Below are 18,610 nucleotides of genomic sequence, written 5' to 3'. Positions count from 1 at the left end.
AGTCCACCCTCTTCTTTTTGGTTGCACTTTCTGATTTTGTCCTTCAGTTTAACCACGTTTCTCCTTTTTTGTACAACCTCAACTAAGATCCATGCATAGATGTCCTTGAGGCTCACCGACCAACAGCCTTTTGGGGAGGGGACAGTCTCTGAAGCCCCGCTCACCTTGGTCTGGGGTTAGCAGACCTCCCTCGGCGCTGGGGGAGTGCCTGACGGCAGTTTCTATTCTGCTGTCCTTCCCCTTGAATTGCCTCAGCCTCAGTCAGAACCTCCCACCCAATGCCCCCTAGTTCCTCCTCACTTTGGTGCTGACTCTCAGCGGCAACCAGCTGCCTGACCCCATACCGCCTCTACTGCACCAGCTGTCAGAACGTCCCTCCCTCCTACCACTACCCCACCTCTGGCTTTAGTCCACCCGTTATCACCGTTTGTTCCTGCTTCCCCACCAGAACAACAAACCAGCACTCAGGAAACCTCTCAGAATGGATTTGCTCTAGCCAATTGTTTTCTTTCTGATACCAAAGCCAGCATGCTTTTTCCACATGTGTAACACTTTGCAACTGAGGGGCTCCTTGTTTCAAAACAGTATCTAAAAACTCTTGACCAATGTTTTTAAATATATCATCTCCGTCAGACCTCCTAATGTTGGAAAGACGTATCATTTGTCCCACTGTCCCCAAAACCGAGGACCAGAGGGGTGAAGGCATTTGCAGAAGGTCACAGAGTTCCTGGGTCTTTGCTGTGTTCAAACAGATCAGAGAAGATGGGAAAATGAGCCAGGCTGATGGAGAAAAGCCCGATCAGGACCAGCAGCCACCAACTGCTTCACAAAACAAGTCGAATTCAGAAGCTCAGCCCTCAGTAGCCTGAGCTGAGCTGTTTTCAGTTCGGAAAGAGCAAGCCGGGGTGGGGGACACTGCGGAGAACTCACCCTCTGGCTGAGATGCAGAGCTGGCTGCTGAGTCTCAAGGGGGATTGAATAAAAACACACTCACTGAAAGGATAAAGTGAGAGAAGAGAGCAATCATCTTAGGCCCAACTGTTTCAATCATGCTACCAGGAGGGCTCTGGAGGAGACAGGCAGGGTCCTGGCAGGCTGTGATTCCAGCCCGGCTCCAAAGAGGAATGTGATTGCTGAGGCAAACCCACTCTGTTTAAGAACTTGGAAACAATCTGGTTCTCTCAGCCTCAATTTCTTTCATTTGCAAAACTAAAAGGTGCAAAGAGACTGTCCATGAAATCCACGCTCAAATCTGTAATCTATGTAGACCTTTCTTTTGAGTTCCAGACACAGACATTTAACTGCCTTCTACACATCCTCACCTACATGGTCCTCAGGCATCTTAAACCCAACCTGTTCTAAACCAACCCCAGCCCTGTTCCTCTGTCCTCCTTCACCCAAGCCAGAAAGCCAGGGGAATCAACCCCTTTCTCCCTCCCCTTGCTCCCCAGACCTAAGCAGTCACCAGGTCCTGCTTACTCCCTGCCCTCGACACAGCTCACATCAATTCTTCTGCTCCTTCCCTCCCGGGACTGCTCACGACCACTGACCACTCGTCTGTACCTCTGCAGGAAGCACAGCACCACTCCCCGAGCCTGCAGCCCTGACTCCCTCCAATCATATCTGCAAATCACTGCCCATGATATTTCTAGAGAACATCTTAATTTGTCCTTCCACTGCTGATTTTATTCATGCCACAAATATTTACGCAGCACCTACTAAGTGTCAATCACTCTCCTAGGTGGAGATTCAACAGAGGACAAAACAAAAAATTCCAGCCTCACTGTTTAAAACCATTTGGTGGTTGGGCTTCCCTGGTGGCGCAGTGGTTGGGAGTCCGCCTGCCGATGCAGGGGACAAAAAACATTTGGTGTTTTCAGGAAAAAAAAAAAGAAAGTAACTCTTTCTAGACTTTGGGGAAGGGAGTCTAGACAATCTTAAAGCCTTTTGTACTGCATGAAAAAAATTTTTTGTATTTATAATGTAATGCTACTGTCATTCACTTTTTATTTGCTGCTGCTCTATAAAACCTTTCTTTCATTCTCCCCAAAACAGAGATGCTCACTCCTTCTTGGGTCCCATCATTGAATTGACCACACTGCATTCTGATTGTCATGTACAAGTGTCATTTCCCAATGACACTCTGAGCCCCTTGAGGCCAGGCAGTTTATCTTACGAATCATTGCATGCCTGGTGTCTAGCACTGTTGTTCACCAAATACATATTAGTGGAAAAAATGATTCTATGAAGTTACATGCCTACAAGCACACAGATTTCTGACATTTTTAAGGCCCAGGGGAGTCTCTAATCTTTCATGTAGCTCTTTAGGTAATGATTTGTGTTTTGATCTTACATTGGATTAAGGGAAATAATGTTTTCTCTAGTGGACCATCACCATTTAGGAAAGAGCAGCTTGTTCTTGAGTGCCACCTGCTGGCCAAATAGAGTAAAGCTCTTTGGTTAGGCAAAAAAATGTATTCGTGCCAATCAATGCCGAAATGATAAGTCATGATGAAAATATACCGCTGACTTATAGATCTGATAACTCCAGGGAATTAAATTCAAAACGGGACATACACTATGATTACAAGTATGAAAGATATTTTTTTGAGAGGAAGGACTGATGTTGTATTAGGATATTGGGGCTATGGGTGGATTTCTTCCTTTCTCTTCCCAGGTTCTTCTAATATTGTGATATGGAACCATGCTAATAAAATGCTAAGCTGCAGTCTGCTCCAGATGTGAAAGTAGATTTAAGACAACACCATCACTTCTCCAGTGACCACAGAGTTTTTGATCCTGGGGTATCGGTGACTCCTCTTTCTTCAGCCCTTGGGTTAAGTTAAGTCAAGCCTTGCCAACGTTTCTTTCACGTTTCGTGTCCATGCAGTGAAAGGGGCCAGATTCCGTTCACAAGCAGCCTGCCTCAGTGCTAAGCAAGTTGGATTCTAGTTAATTAAGATTCACAGATGCATTCATTTATTCAACAAACTCTTACTGTGCATTTTCATACGTATCAGGCACCGCACTTATGTTGACTCCTCACCAATTCCAAATACTGAAAAACCTAACTCATTTGAACAAACTGGGAGAAAACCAAGCCTGAATTACTGAAAAATCCCCACATGGAAGAACAGCAGGAGGGAAAAACTCATCTATTCCTGTCAAGTGTTTCATGAGAGCTGGGCTATGGCTGAAAAACAGAGGTCTCTGGACCTATTTCCATGATACAAATACAGTGCTTGGTAAATTAGCACATCAAATATCTATGTACACCAGTACTCAGAGTGTCTGAAAGCAATTTGCTCTTTTAAAAAGTCTGCATGAGTCCCCCTCAATCCTGCTAACCCACTATTACACAAATGGTTAAGTTGTTTTTTTAACTGCTCAAAACAGTAAACCCTAGCATGCCTTTCGTTAATTTATTACCCAATTTTGAATCAGTACTGGTGCAGGTGAGAGTTTACTGCTGCCACCAGCAGATCTTGGCAGTCTCCTGGCCTAGAACGTCATTGCTCCTACTCTGGTGGTAGTTCTGCCACACACAGCTGTGGAACCTGGGCACACACTACCTTTCTGTGCTTGTTTCCTCACCTATAAAATGGGGATAAAAAATAACGCCTGATCCTGAAATGTTGAGGACTAAATGAGGTAAGGTATATACGATGCTACGCACAGGGCCTGGCACATAGTAAATGCTCGATCAGTCGTTAAAATTATCATTTCATTCAAGACCTGCACTCTTAACTCTGATATCCTGTGGGAGCTGCCTTCTGAATACTTTTAACCTCTACAGTCTATTTCATTCAGTTGCCACATTGCCTTTTTATTTACTAACTTTTTTTTTTTTGCGTGTTTTGCCCCTGAAACTATTAGGGGACTGCACCTTATGCTCCTATTAGAATACCCAGCATAGGGACTTCCCTGATGGCACAGTGGTTAAGAATCCACCTGCCAATGCAGGGGACACAGGTTCGAGTCCTAGTCCAGGAAGATCCCACATGCCGCAGAGCAACTAAGCCCGTGCACCACAACTACTGAGCCTGCGCTCTAGAGCCCGTGAGCCACAACTACTGAGCCCTCGTGCCACAACTGCTGAAGCCCACGTGCCTAGAGCCCATGCTCTGCAACGAGAAGCCACTACAAGGAGAAGCCTGCGCACTGCAACGAAGAGTAGCCCCTGCTCGCCACAACTAGAGAAAGCCCGCACACAGCAACAAAAACCCAACGCAGCCAAAAATAAATAAATTTATATTAAAAAAAAAAAAAGAATACCCAGCATAGTGCCTTAGATCCGGTAGAAATTCACTCAGCCAGCCACCTGAAGCAATTTTTCACCAAAACACCCTAATCCCAGCTCACTGACTTTCAAATGAAACTACTCTTGCAAAATGCCTTCTTTGGCAAGATATGATAGGTTGGATACGCCCAAGTGACCATAATATTTGCCCCCATAAACTCAGCATTCAGACCAAGTCAGGCTTCTATTTGAAGAGGTGAACTTTGCTCATTGTGGACTTACCCAACCCAAATGGAACAGGTAATAGTGTGCCTTTCCTCCTTGTCATATTTCAAAGAATGAGATACAGATGGTGATATAATGGTGATGAGATGAGAAGCTGCTCCTACCAGAACAGCTCCCAAATCTATAGGGTGCACCAGGCAGTACGGAGATGCAGTCCTTGCCCTCATGGAGTTCATAATTTATTATAGTTATAAAAATACAAGAGCATAGGGCTTCCCTGGTGGCGCAGTGGTTGAGAGTCCGCCTGCCGATGCAGGGGACATGGGTTCGTGCCCCGGTCCGGGAGGATCCCACATGCCGCGGAGCGGCTGGGCCCGTGAGCCATGGCCACTGAGCCTGCGCGTCCGGAGCCTGTGCTCCGCAACGGGAGAGGCCACAGCAGTGAGAAGCCCGCGTACCGCAAAAAAAAAAAAACAACAAAAAAAACAAGAGCATAAGTCAGGTAGACAGCAACAGAAGTAAGTGCCATAAGAGGTACTAATGTGAGACTGGGTATAGGAAGGACCCGTCAGAGCCCATCGATACAAGCGGAAGTGCTGGCTATTCACCGTGTTTGTAAGGGTAGGGAGCAGCACGGAAGCATTTTCGGCTGGGATAACACCTGCACAGTGAAGTACTAAGACAGGTAACCTAGGAGAGGACCTGGGATGGTTTGGGGACGGGAAAGGAGTCTGGTGGTCAGCCCATGAAGAAGTGCGTGGGGTGTGCATCCATCACTCAGGCAGAATTCTAAGAATTGGCATGGGGGAATAAACCAGGATCTCTGAGAATCAGACACGTTAGCCCCCTCTTGGCCCCATCCTTCCTCATGATAGGTCCAGCCTGAGGACCTCACCCCACCCCCACCTTTATACCAGACGTGGCCTTAGTCACCCACTCCGTTCCCCCAAAGATCAGCACACATTCTAAAGGTAAAGATGCCAACACAGGGAAAAGCTTATCAAAGGTGATATGAATCAACACAAAATTAATTTGGAAAAGGAGGGGGAAAAAATAATTTGAGGACGATAATTGCTACTTATCACCAAACTGTACGTCATTCAAATTCACTAGACTGATAACAAAATACAACACAAGCCTCTTCCCGTTTCTGATATTTAATACATCAAGCCATGTAAAGAGTGATAACTTACTATCCAGGAGGCTCTGAAGAAATTTCCGGAGTGGGGCTGACTGCTGAGCTCTGTAAATGTCAAAAAAAAAAAAAAAAAAAAAAAAGAATGTAGATGACTTACTTCGACTCAGATATTTCAAGCCAAGGGGAAAATGAGAGAAGTCCTTTTCCTTTCCTAATTTAGATAAAGCCCTCTGAGAGATGGGGGGCTCGGCTGGAAAGGTCTCAGTGCTGGCGGAAGGCGGTGCTCTTTCTCTAGAAGGATTTCTGGGCTTTTGCCTCCCAGTGGCTGCAACCAGGGCTCTCTGGGTGGGTCGGGAGACGCCCCACTCCTTAACATTTATCTCCAGTCGCAGGCCCACTGAAAAGATGGCCCACCACTTGGCAACAGGCACTAGTGACACGGACAGCACCCTCCAGCAGCTTATCCCCCCACCCTCGGAGCCAGACTCCTTCATGCACCCACATGCCTCAACCAGAGTGTCACCCAACACTTCAGGTACGGAACATACAAAAATGCATTTTACGGTGCTTTGTGTCCACCTAGGGGGGTGGGATAGGGAGGGAGGGAGGGAGACACAAGAGGGAGGGGATATGGGGATATATGTATGCATACAGCTGATTCACTTTGTGATACAGCAGAAACTAACACACCATCGTAAAGCAATTATGCTCCAATAAAGATGTTTTTAAAAAAATGCATTTTAAAAGACTGTACTTTTAGATCATTTATTTACCCCTGCAGATTGAGAAGTGTGGAAATGGGGAGAAATGCAGTTTCACAAAACTATTAATCACCATTTCAGCGTGACGGGAGGGAACATATTATCAAATTACAGGCCCCTATGCACAAGGAAGAAAACCAAGAGTCTATGCAGAGAAAAAGCAGCATAATTAGAGTTTAGGGTTTCTATTGTCTTGGAGAAAGAAAGGCAAAGGGTTCAATATATTTGTTTTCAAAAATAATGTGTTAGTTGAATACATCAACATGAAAGTTAACGTTTAAAGATGCTCCTGGGAATTCCCTGGCCGTCTGGTGGTTAAGACTCTGAGCTTCCACTGCCGGGGGCACGGGTTCGATCCCTGGTCGGGGAACTAAGATCCCGCAAGCCACACAGCGCGACCAAAACCAAAAGCTCCTACCTCTACTAATGACCACTTCAAGGAAAACAAGCTCTGCGGAGGATAAGAGGTACTTGGGGAAAGGAGAGAAAGAAAAACACCAGGAGAAGGAAAAGGAAGAGATTGGGAAAGAGGGAGGATGATGGGAGGGGAGGCAGCCTTCGTCAGGGGCTCACCCCCGGCCCTCCTCTGCCCTCCACCCCCCTCGACTCCTGAGAAGGCACTGCTCTCACCTCCACACCCATCCTTCCAGCCCCTTTGCCCGCACTGGTCTCCCAGCCTTGGCACCTGCCCCGTTCTGGGTCTCCATCTTGGAAGAACTTTTGCACAACCCTGCTGAGTCCTCTGGAAACATCTCCCTTCCTTCCTTCCACAATCACATGTTGCCAATCAGTGCTGTATCCCTGGGGGCTCCCCTGATTCTTCACCACATACTCTCCCCCCCATCAACTACTTACCCAGCAACCACCACAGTTTTTAGAAGCCTCATGGTTACTAAATGCACTGACCTTCCCTCAGAGTCTATTTTTGGGGGACCCCTTGGGCAACTCTCATACTTGCTCCACCTCTCACGTTTCCTCCTCACTCTGGTTTTCTCTGACCCGCCCCTCCTCCTATTCTGTGTCATCCAGCATCCCGATGGGTAGCTGCCTGTCTCCCATCCTTTCTCTCTGCATGACTCTCTCTTCGATCTGTAATCTACTCCAAGGGTGGGTGTCTCCACCTGCTCCCAGGGCTTCAACCATCACTTCTCTTCAGGTGACTCGGATTGCCTTTCAACGTCCCTGCCTCTCATGGGACCTAGTTTTCTATTTCCAACTGTGTACTGGATATTCCCTATATGATACCAAACACCTCGAAAATAAACTACCTAAAACCACCTCCTTCATCTTACCTCTGCACTGATTTTCTCCCCACCTTTCTTATGTGACATACTGATGTCCCCATTCTTCCAGGTTCCTGGCCAAAACCCTACAGTTGTCTATGTCTCCATCCCATTACCCCAACTCTTTGTTCTTCACACCAATTAGTTAAAATGTCCCACTGCAATTTCCTCTGTGATTTCACATCTACCCTCATCCCGTCATGCTGGTGCCACTGGAGTACTCACCCCTACATGCCTGGACTGCTGCAGTAGCCTCCTTGCCCTCTCAACCTCCAACTGGAGGTTATCCCTTCAGTTCAACCTCTCTAGAGTGAGGACACTAACCTTCCTAAAACACTAGTCCTGAATCACATCATTGACTGGAGGGCAAAATCAACCATCTCTTTAACCATATTTTTGGAGTCTCTACAACCCAGGGTCAACCCTCTTTCCCCAAACCTGCCTTCCACTGTTATCACCCCAAATTTTCTATTACAGATGAATTCATCTACTTTATTCCTGAATCCATCCTAAACACGTTCACTTTTGTGCTCTCTACCATGCCTCAAATGGATGGCCCCCACTTTTGCCATGTACCTAAATTCCATCAATCCCTTAAGATCTTGGCCAAGTCCTGAGAAGTCTTCCCTGATTTCCTGGAAGATTTCCCCCTCTTCTGAGCACTTAGAGGCTGTGGCGTTCATTTAGCTCTTACCAGGCATTGCTGTGTACTGTTGGAGATCTTTTATTTATGAGTGTGACTAAGCTGTCATGTTCTTGAAGGCAAAGTCCACTCTTGTGCTGATTTAGAACCTCCCTCAGCACGTCACACACACGCTAGGGACTACGGGTAACGCATAATTGAACCAATGTCAAGATGACTCATTCATGCATCAGACACCTCTTCGGGCCCACCTAGCCCCAGGCAGGGTTGTAGGTACTGGATGCCATCTCTGCCCCAAAGAGGCTGCGGTTACTGCAGTAGTTCTCTAGCTGCTGTCCATCCTGCCACACGTTACAGAACCACTCTTATTACAGTACTTTGAAAAAAGTGCCTGCTGATTCACTTCCCCTCCGGCCCCCCAGCTCACTTCAGGACTTACCTGCAGCCACAGTTCTCCTTTAGACCCAGCTCAGACCTCCATTCCCACAGCAGCTACAGCTGGTGCCAGTCTCCGCCCTGGTTGGAGACTCAGCTCCCCACTATGCCCACCCCGTCACGCATCTGCCTGATTGCATGCCCTGTCGCTCACCTTCTGTGTTCCCCTGGGCCTAACCGCTGGTCCTGCTGGCTACCTCATCCTTCGGTGACTCTCAATTCCCAAACCCTAACTCCCCTGCATCAGCTTGCAGTGCTTGGCTTCTGCCCCTCGTATCCCGGGCCCCCCTGGCTGCGGCCATAATCACCTGCTTTGAGTCTCTGGCTCCACATGACTTCGTACCCAAGTCACACACACTGGTGGCCTGACCCTCCTTGTCTCAGTTCTGCTTAAGAATAACACGGTCCATTAGCATTTTCCATTTCTCCTGCCACAGTCTGTGGACGTCCTAGCCTCTTCAGCAGTGTCTGCATTCCTTTTTTTATTTTCTATAAAGATACCCTTTCCTTGTAAGCATCTCCTTTGTTTTGTCAGGGAACCCTGGGGGTAGTTCTCCAAACATTTGGTATTTTTCTTCGCCTTGGGAGCCCATTTACCCTGGACTCTCTCTCTTTCTGACACATCCTTTAATAAACCACATTGGGACATAGCTCCCTTTAAAAATATCAATGTAGGCAGAGTTTCAAACGCTTGTGGCCAGGCTGTCTGGTCCTCGGAGTGCATTTTTTCATTAAGAACTTTCTGACCTTTCAAATTACAAATACTACTATTCTGACAGTGCCTTGCACGCAAGAGGCACTCGAATCACAGCTGCTGTGTTTTTGAAAATGATCTCTGAGGTTGGTATCTCCCAGGGCTGCAAAAAAGACATAGAAGTTGCCCAAAAAAGGCTCCCTGAAAATTCGGAGAAGGTATACACACGAGGGGGCAGAAGGGGAGTTAAAAGGGTGACCCCTTGAAAGCAGAGAAAGAGGATGGTAAGCCGGGGGGGAGCAGTTCAATCACTAGCCACCCTGCATATATATTTGAAAAATCCCCTTTAAGGAAGATGCCAAGCTCAAAAGAAATCCAAACAACAATTAACTTGGGGGTCAGGGGTGACCTAAAACAGGAGTCAGAAAGCCATGCAGCTTAAAAATGACCAGCATAACCATTCATCACCCCAACTACACCAAAAACCATAGAACAAAGAAGAAAGCAAAGGGAACTGAGGGCACGAGAAAAACTCGGAAATACCTGTGACAGGTTTGCACTGGGTGCTTTATTAAGCGTCTCCGTTTTTTCTAAATCTGCCTCTAACTCTGTTTGGCAGAGGTTGAGATCTTTTTCTAGATTAGTCTGGTTCAAGAAAGAAAAGATGGGAAAGAGTGTTTTAGTTAGGAGGAAAGGCAGACAGCATGGAAGGTTACGTTTGAAAAACGAGTTTGTTTAGTATCATACATTAATAAGGCAAAGATGGCATGACTAAAACACAAGAGCTTACTAGAAATGAGTTAAAGACAGGAAAACAGGGAATGCAACATTAGGCATAGAGAATATAAATCCTGTGGTAATCAGAGCTCCAAAACTCTACTCTACTTGCTAGAGAGAGGAACTACACAGACCCCAAAAACCTACCTTTTAGAAATACCTTTTTTCAGAGTATGGTGACTATGACACATACTATATGTCAGAAGAATAAGCAATTGCTTTAAAAACCTCTACACATTAGTATAAGTCTTAAGAGACTTTGTTAAACTGTTTTATCACCAAGCCAAAAAAAAAAAAAAAAAGTTACAATCAAGTTAAAAATAAAAGGGGGGGGATTTAATAAAAGAAAAAAGCCCACAACACACGCACACTAGCCAGGCCAGAGCGCACACACACAGCCCACAGTGGAATTACCTTTCTATCCTCTCTAGGAAGGATAGAGCAGTCTCCAGGAGTATAATCCCATATCTTTTTGGGAGGCTGACGGGAAGCAGAGGAGGAAATGAAGAAATGAGCGTAAAGACATAAAGACAAACATGGAGACCGGCTCAAACCAAGAGGGGCAACACTAGGAGAACTGTCTCAACACAGAAAAGTGAACTAAAAACAAAAGGAGCGGGCACCCTGTCTCCTGAGGCCACCTGGGGACCCCATGGAACTCAGGAGCTGGAAATGTTCAAGTGGGAGGTTTATTTCTGCATCTCTGTCTCAAGAGTCCATCACTGTTGGATTATAAATATTGAAAACTTTAAAAAGAAGAAAAAAAAAAAGCATTAACGCCAATTTGAACAAAAACAAACATTTAAATTCCTCACTGTTCTTTTCCAACTAAGATGGACACTGAGAGCCTACATTTTGGAAGCTAGCCTTCTCACCTGTAAAATTCATTATGTCTTCATAAACGTGTGAATTTGGAGATCTGACCAAGGGTGGGTACATGGTGCTAAATGTGCTTCCTGTGGCTTGTGACGATGAAATCCATGTATGAAACAGGTGTTAAATATTGCACTGTAGAACTAGACAATTTCACTAGATAAGTTTTAAAAAATCTCCTTTCACAGTTTACCTAGACTTTGATAATACTGCTGATGGTAGAGTCAAACCTTCCATCTCTCTTAGAGAGCAGAGTTTATTCTTTGAATTTAAACAGTGAACTGTAAGGTTATTTTTATTTTCTCCTTTAACTGTTCATGTTAGAATTAGAACTGCATTCCCGAAGTAGAAATCTGCCAGGAGAATTGTTTTAAGGGGTGTCCAGAGGGTAGGACATCTGGAAGTTACAAGCCGCTTCTATCTTTGCAACCTCTCTTCCACTAAGTAAACCTTCTTGTTCTGCCCACTTAGACTTGAAATTCCTTACACAATGACCCCTGAGGAGATGATATCATTAATAACTCCTATCATTCTGTGCACATTTCATCATAACCAAGTCTGTGGAAACATTCAAATTAGTTTTACATTTTGCCCTGAGCTTACTTAGAGAAATCACATCCATTTCTGTAGAAATTATGGGGAGAAAAAAGAAGAAAGAGCTGACACTCTAGGCCAAATAAAAAGTAATTGATTTTACAAATGAAACGTAATTGATTCCAAGGTGCCTTCACCAGTAACTTGTGTATGTAATATCAGTTGCGTGTATTCTGCAATTTGTAAAGTAAGTGCCACTGACAATTACCATTCAGCTTTAAGCACTTAATACAGTTGGATTGTTCATCTGGGGATGGAGATGTTTCCAAGTCACTGTTGGTAGCCCTACTCATTTACTTACTGCGAAAAATAAGACAGTGCTTACAAATTAAATTGGTTTTAAATAATCTTGCCCCAAATGGTCCCTGGAGTCTTAAATTAGTTGATATCCTACAACTCATTAGACCTAAAAGGTATTACAGTCAGGAGCTTGCTGAGACTTCAGCTCATTTTGGGTGGCTTTAAGTGAAGGGGCCAAGGAAGAAAGGAGTTCAGGCTAAATGTCTAAAGTTCTGGCAGGCTTTAATAGGGGGAAGTGGGTCCTAGGTTCACGTGGCGTAAAAAGGAGAAACGATGATCCACGTGGTTTGATAGTAGTTTTAATTTCATTCTGCTTCTGAATGACTGAAAAGTCTTCCGAAACAGCTGCCATGGATTACACCCCTCTTATTTACGTCTCTTGCTCTTTTGTGGCCCAGAGTTGATTGGGGTAGGAGAGAAGTGAAGAAAACATTTCTCCCCATCACACCTTCCTCGCAAACTCTGGGAGTCATCAACCTGGTTCAACCAGATAACAAGCCCACCCTCAGGATGACTCAGACCATAAGGACCCGTTCGCCTCAGTGCTGTTCCTCAGGATATAGGCATTGATTAAGCTATTTTGGCAAGTCTTCAAAAGTATCATCTTCTATTACTTTAAAAGACCTACACAAAACGAGGTAGTCCCATTTAAGAAGGACTCTAAGGTCTATGCAAGGAACACTCTGGCTTCAGAGAAAATGACATTTTGGAAAAGCATCTCTAAGTCTTTAAATAATTAAGAGGCAGTTGGGACAATGGGGTAGGAATACAAATTACAGGAAGGTCCCCGTACGCAAATGGACCGTGTTGTCAACATTTGTCTGGATTGGTTGTGTGGGCTCAGACTACAGTTTCCAGCAGAAACGATGCTAATTCACGGAGCTATTCACAGAGCCTATCTAAATATGCTGTGACTGAAATGCTGTCTACTGCTAACGAAGAGTATTATTTACGATGACAGATTTAATTAAACAAACCAATCACAATTAATTAGAAAAAAATGGCTTCATAACTTTTCCTAAAAGTTAATATTTCAGTAAAACTAAAATAGTTATTTGTTATCTGGCAAATGAAGAGATGGCTAGAAATTTGTGGATTCTGAACAGGGTTTCAAAACTCAATGGCATAGTCTCCTTATTATAAACAATTTAAAGCTAATATCTTTTGCTTTCTCTGATGAAAGTATGGCATTATTATTGCGTGTACCAATCATGGTCTTTTTTTTGAGGGGGCAGGGGTACACATTTCTGCAGGGTTTTTTGTGAGATAATTGAGCAGGTTTTAAGAAAAAGAAAAGGAAAAGGGTTAGAATACTGTTAAATCTTCGCATGTGGAAGCGACTGCGTGAGGTAGACTTCATTGATGTGTGAATGGTGGACAGCAGAGAAAACAGGGAGAGAGGGGCGAAGTGAGGTGTGTACCAAAGCTTTGGGGGGTGGGGAGGAGGAGACGGTGCAGACTTTGGGTTGGATGCTTCCCTCTCTGCTGGTCATTAGGTGGCGCTGTTCATCCAGGACACCTCGGCTGACGTTAGGTGACAGTGTCAGGGAGGGGACAAAGTGGGAGGAATGCCTGTTCCTACAAGAAGGGGTGTTTGCAAGGCAGGTGCTCCTAACTCAGAAAATGACTGGACATTCAAACAAAGCTCAGCAATTCCAGAGCAAGTTAAATTTCTCCATCTTCATCTTCATTAAAAATGTACTACAGAACTGAACATTTCACTGAGCTGTAAAGTTAATTGCTATCTGCAAATAAAACTATCATTCTACATCCTGGTGATTCAAATGCCGATTCAATGCTTAAAGTCTCATACAAACATCTAATAAAATGTTTTATTTTTATACACTAAATCCCTCCACCTGTAAATTCTTTTTGCAGCTGTAATAATTAAGACTTTAAAGTAACTGGAGCTTTAAAGTCAGTTTCCAGTCATCTCCAGTGGAAAAAATGAGCTCAATTCTCCCTTCGGTTTGATACTCCTTTGGGTGCAAGGCCAAGAAAATCCTCCTTTAAGTGCCAAAAATCAATTTGTACCAAAGCGAACTCAGACACATCACAGGGAAGCTACAGGCTATTGGGCTGAATATTAAGTTTGCTAGAATTCCTCACTCTCATTTCTAATTTGGGGAAATATTATCCTACCTCAAAGAAATCATTCCCTAAAAGTCGCCTGTAACAGGATGGCATTCGAGGATCACCTCTGCATAGAGAGGCCCTTTTCCACTTGCACTGCCACTTCCCTTGCATGTGTGCTTCTAAAATTTCTATTCAAAGCAGTGACAATGCTGGTCTTTCTCAGTGTGTAATGTGTTTTCCTGGTTGCCTTCAGTACACCATGAAGTCTTTGGTCAAGGAACTGAACCAAAGGCCGAAATAATGCAATCTACAAGGTGTGTGATATTTGTTGCTAGTGGTGGGAGGTCCTGAAACAAGCAATGACTTAGCCATGTCTCCTGGGGGATTTTCTAGCAAGAAATACTGTCCAGAGCTCACTGTCCTTTCTTGGTGAAGTAAAGCAATGGAAAGCTCACAGGTTGTAGCTAGAATAGACAATCCCACCACTGACAGCCAACAAGGCTGCTCCCCACTTCCTGAATTCTTTACAAATAGGTCTGATTTTTTTAGCAGCAACAATGCATCAACAGCACTATTAAAAAAGGTGTCTATAACCACTGAAGCTATTAAACTTACCGGTTTCCCAAACTCCAATTCCGAAAAGAATTTATACCAAGGTTCATTCTTTAAATCTATCTCTTCTGGGCTTATATCCCGACTCTATAGGGGTTGGTGATAGGGAAATGGAAGAGAGAGAAGGATAACATTATGCAGAGATTACATAGGAACCGGCCAGTAGAGATGCAGTGGTTTCCAGAAATATACAGCACCTGCATTCAACAGCAGCGATCATCCATTTCTTTATTGACATGAGCAAAATCAGGGGAGCTGAAACAGGCAGGAAAGGATGTGTTTATGAAAACAGGCACACTGAGGTAGGGAGCAGTGAGGGAGTCATTCTCGGTCCCAAGGCAGAGGGACGACAGATGGAGAACGCTGCACCACACTGCCGCCTTCCCAACAGATCTGAACATGGGCATGACAGTTTCCCTTAGTAATTGTCTGAGTGGTGGGAGAAAAGAGAGCCCTTATCCCTCTTTACAAAGAGCTATTAGTTAAGAGCAAATAACCTGGGGAACACATCAAACGTTTAGCCATCTACGCCAGATGAGTACAGCAAACACTTTTCATGGGCTAGTACAGTTTTAGTACTTATTTGCAAGGCTGCCTTAAGGGTTTCAAAATAAGCAGCAAATACTGACACTTTTATAAAAGCCAATTTGTTAATACTGCATCTTTAATGGCACATGAGTAGGTGAGAAACCATGTCCCATACAGAGTAAAGTGAAAGATGATGTAAGTAAAAACAGTAGACACAAGTGAAAAAACATTTTAAACAAGCATCCATGGGGGGTGAATACAGACAGAATATACTTTGTGTTCTACGAAATAAACGTTAAAGAACTCGGGAAAAAATAAAGCGAGGGAAAAGCTGAACGAGACAGATAACAGAACGATAGGTGGGGAAAAAACTTCGGGGTTATGTTACAAAAATAAGTTAGATTTCTCATTTTATACGACTCTAAAAAGTAGTTCACAGACTGATAATATGATTCCATGGGATTTCATGTTGAATCAAATATTTATAAAGTTCTGGTACCTTGCTCTGTGGAAGAGCATGTGTTTCCGGAAATAATTAGTTGGAAAATGAATGCCTGGAAAGCAAATCAGGTTTCCCCTTAATAAACTGGAGATATGGTCACATCAGATAGAAGTGTTAGAGGCTCACGGCTTAATTCCTACGGGTATATACGTTTCAAAAGATCTTGATAGTCACAAAACAGATAGGTGGTGATATTCTGACAACAATATGGAATAGTAAATGTACATTTTCCACTGTGATTGAAAACATCATAAGAAACTTCACGCCCTCAGGGCCATGACACATGAGGTAGGAAACTGCAGATCCTGTGGACGCATCTCCAAGTGACTCCTTCCCAAAGCTGCTCCTCCTGGATACATTTTTCTTAACATTCCGTTAACAGGCCTTTTGTAGCTTATTGAAATGACTGTAAACTTCCTTAGCGACCTTTACCAATCTCTTCTAAAAATCCCTATAAGAATCTTTACCATTATTTCTACTTTTGCTTTAAATAGAGGAAAATATGGCAGAGGACGTTTCTTCAACAGAAATTAACTGGATAGACGTTAGTTGAAATCAAAGGGAAATATATATTGAAACAGAGTCTGCCCTCTTGAATCCAGATTAAAACCTCCTCCAACTGTCCTTAGGGGCGCAGGGCTTAAATCTTGGAGAATGCGTGTTCCTTCTCAATGGATTTTGCAATTATGTAAAATAATGGATTCTGTATTTATTCAGTGAAATGAGGCACAATATCTACAAAGACACCACTATTCAGGAGAGACAGTTTAGACACAGGGACACCCTAGATCCTTGTATGATGGGGTTCCATGAAACCTATTTCATGTTTATTATTTTAAAAGACTATTTATAAATTGCTCTCTGGGAGTAGTTTCTTTTCATTAAAAAAAAAAAAAAAAGTATCAACTCTTTCGGGAAACTGCCTGAATGTTCTGGTACTCAGTCCTGAAAGAATGAACCCATTTTATTGTCAAAGGTTGTTTGCAGATTGTTTTACTGCTGAGGTTAATGCCGGGCTGAGAACTGAGTCAGGAGGTATGTCAACCAGCTTGGACCCAGAGCAGCCAGCCTCAGCCCTCTGAGCTGCCAGAGGGAAAGTGAAAGAGGCAATACCGCACAGCATTTGATCCTGCATTTATAACTCTGCTACAGATCCAAGTACAGGACGGACAGGCAGAAAACGTCCTTCTAGATGCAGAACAGGCTCTCTGTACTGGCAGGCAAAGCAGATTCCACAAGGCCAGGCTGAGTTCTCTGCTACGGGTGGCTATCTTTTCCCAGCTTGGCAAAATCCTCAGAAAAGGCAGGTGACTTGAGAGGAACACCTGATTGTCCTGAAGGACAGTTTTGCTGCTTGGACGGGAGCCAGAGACTAACTTCAGATTTTAATTAAATAATCTGAATGTGGCCCAGTCATTTACATGGCACTTTATAATGGTCATAGATCTTTAACCCACATTATCACACGTGATCCTCTCACTCAATGCTTCAGTGAGGCTGGCAGGCCAGATAATAATTTCATTTTATAGATGAAAACACTGTGGTTCAGAAAGGTTAAGCGATGTCCCAAGACATAAGGCAGAGTCAGAATTCGAACTCAGAACTCAGACCTTGCAATTCCTAGTCCAGTTCTGTTTACATTTCTCATACTCCCCATGAGAAGGGGGCGGGCCTGCTTAGTTTGTGGATGACACCAAGCTAAAACAGGGGCAAGTGACAAACTTGAAAAGTCAGGAAGGAATTCAAGGTGACAGTGAAATGGGAAGAAACCAAGTTGGGTAAATCCCCTTGTTTTACACTTTCAAATATATATCGTGTCTGTAGTAACGATTTTAATGTCTGTCCTTCCTACTATACCCCTATGGGAGCAGGAACTCCAACATCTAATGCAGAGCTCGGCACATCAAAGTTATTCTATACAGCAGACCCTTGAACAGTGTGGGCAATTAGGGGTGCATGCAATCGAAAAATCCAAGTATAATTTACAGTTGGCCCTCTGTAGCCACGGTTCCTCTATATCCACAGATCCAACCAACCACGACTGTGTAGGGCTATAGCATTTACTATTGAAAAGAATCCATGTATAAGTTGACTGTGCAGTTCAAACCCATGTTGTTCGAGGGTCAACTGTATATATTTATTGAATTGAGCTGAAGTTCAGTTCTATAAGGGACTTTGGAGGAAAGTAAAAGGAACACAGCCTGAAAAAAGCCATTTCTGACAAAGCAGGGACTGACCAACAGGTCTCCAATTCCAAGACCAGAAGAGAAGAAAATGGACTCATACTATGATAAGAGGGAGGCCAAACAGTTATGAAGAACTTCAGGTGAGTTTGCCAGACAGCTGACTAGGTCACCAAGACTGAATCTCCTGGGGGGATTCTGAAGGTAGCACACTGTTTATCTGTCTGGGATGCTGTGGGTTTGCTCCAGGAACAAGATGTGCTCTAAGGCAACCTTTACAGCCTACTCTTCAACTCTTTGTGTGAACAACAGATAGAGAGATGTGCCTGTGAGGCCACAATTTAAATTGCCAGGCTTAAGCAGACACGAGCACCTCCAACTGGAAAAGAATTGGGGGGAAAAGTGGATTTTCCCCCTTAAAAGGAGATGTGCATTTCTGAGAGCACATTTACATTCTACATCTGTCTGTCTCTAGTTAGTATACTTATTCACAGTTAACAACAACAAAAATGTGTGTGTGTGTGTGTGTGTGTATGTATGTGTGTGGTGGTGGGGTGGTGGCTGTGGAAGGAAGGGGGTTCCTCAGATTCTGGTAAACCCGACACTGGAAACCAAAAGGCAGGACTCAACGTACTGAAACTCACATTCCAATGTTTCTGCTCATGTGGCAAAAAGAGCGGGAGAAGAAATTCAAAAATAAAGGACGAGTTCAACCCCTGTGAAGAGTAGACTGTGAAAAGATGAAG

The 18,610-nt window shown here is 44.1% G+C and overlaps 1 protein-coding gene across 50 annotated transcripts in view; it reads right to left on the bottom strand.

Moving 5' to 3' along the window:
- SORBS1 (sorbin and SH3 domain containing 1) overlaps window positions 1–18,610 on the bottom strand; it is a 240,748-nt gene that overhangs the window by 42,285 nt on the left and 179,853 nt on the right. For 36 of the 50 annotated variants that reach the window (XM_067709891.1, XM_067709907.1, XM_067709912.1 and 33 more), the window contains 4 exons: window positions 14,655–14,738; window positions 10,611–10,676; window positions 9,963–10,064; window positions 5,659–5,708 (listed from right to left, as the gene is read on the bottom strand). In XM_067709891.1, the coding sequence (XP_067565992.1) occupies window positions 5,659–5,708; window positions 9,963–10,064; window positions 10,611–10,676; window positions 14,655–14,738 (302 nt within the window). The remainder of the gene's footprint in view (window positions 1–5,658; window positions 5,709–9,962; window positions 10,065–10,610; window positions 10,677–14,654; window positions 14,739–18,610) is intronic. The other 14 variants (XM_067709910.1, XM_067709934.1, XM_067709937.1 and 11 more) reach the window with 5 other exon arrangements.

The sequence above is a fragment of the Pseudorca crassidens genome, chromosome 16 (genome assembly GCF_039906515.1).
Source record: "Pseudorca crassidens isolate mPseCra1 chromosome 16, mPseCra1.hap1, whole genome shotgun sequence".
Classification (NCBI taxonomy): Eukaryota; Metazoa; Chordata; class Mammalia; order Artiodactyla; family Delphinidae; genus Pseudorca; species Pseudorca crassidens.
Note: the sequence above shows the minus strand (reverse complement) of the source record. Positions and strands in the feature narration are given on the sequence as shown.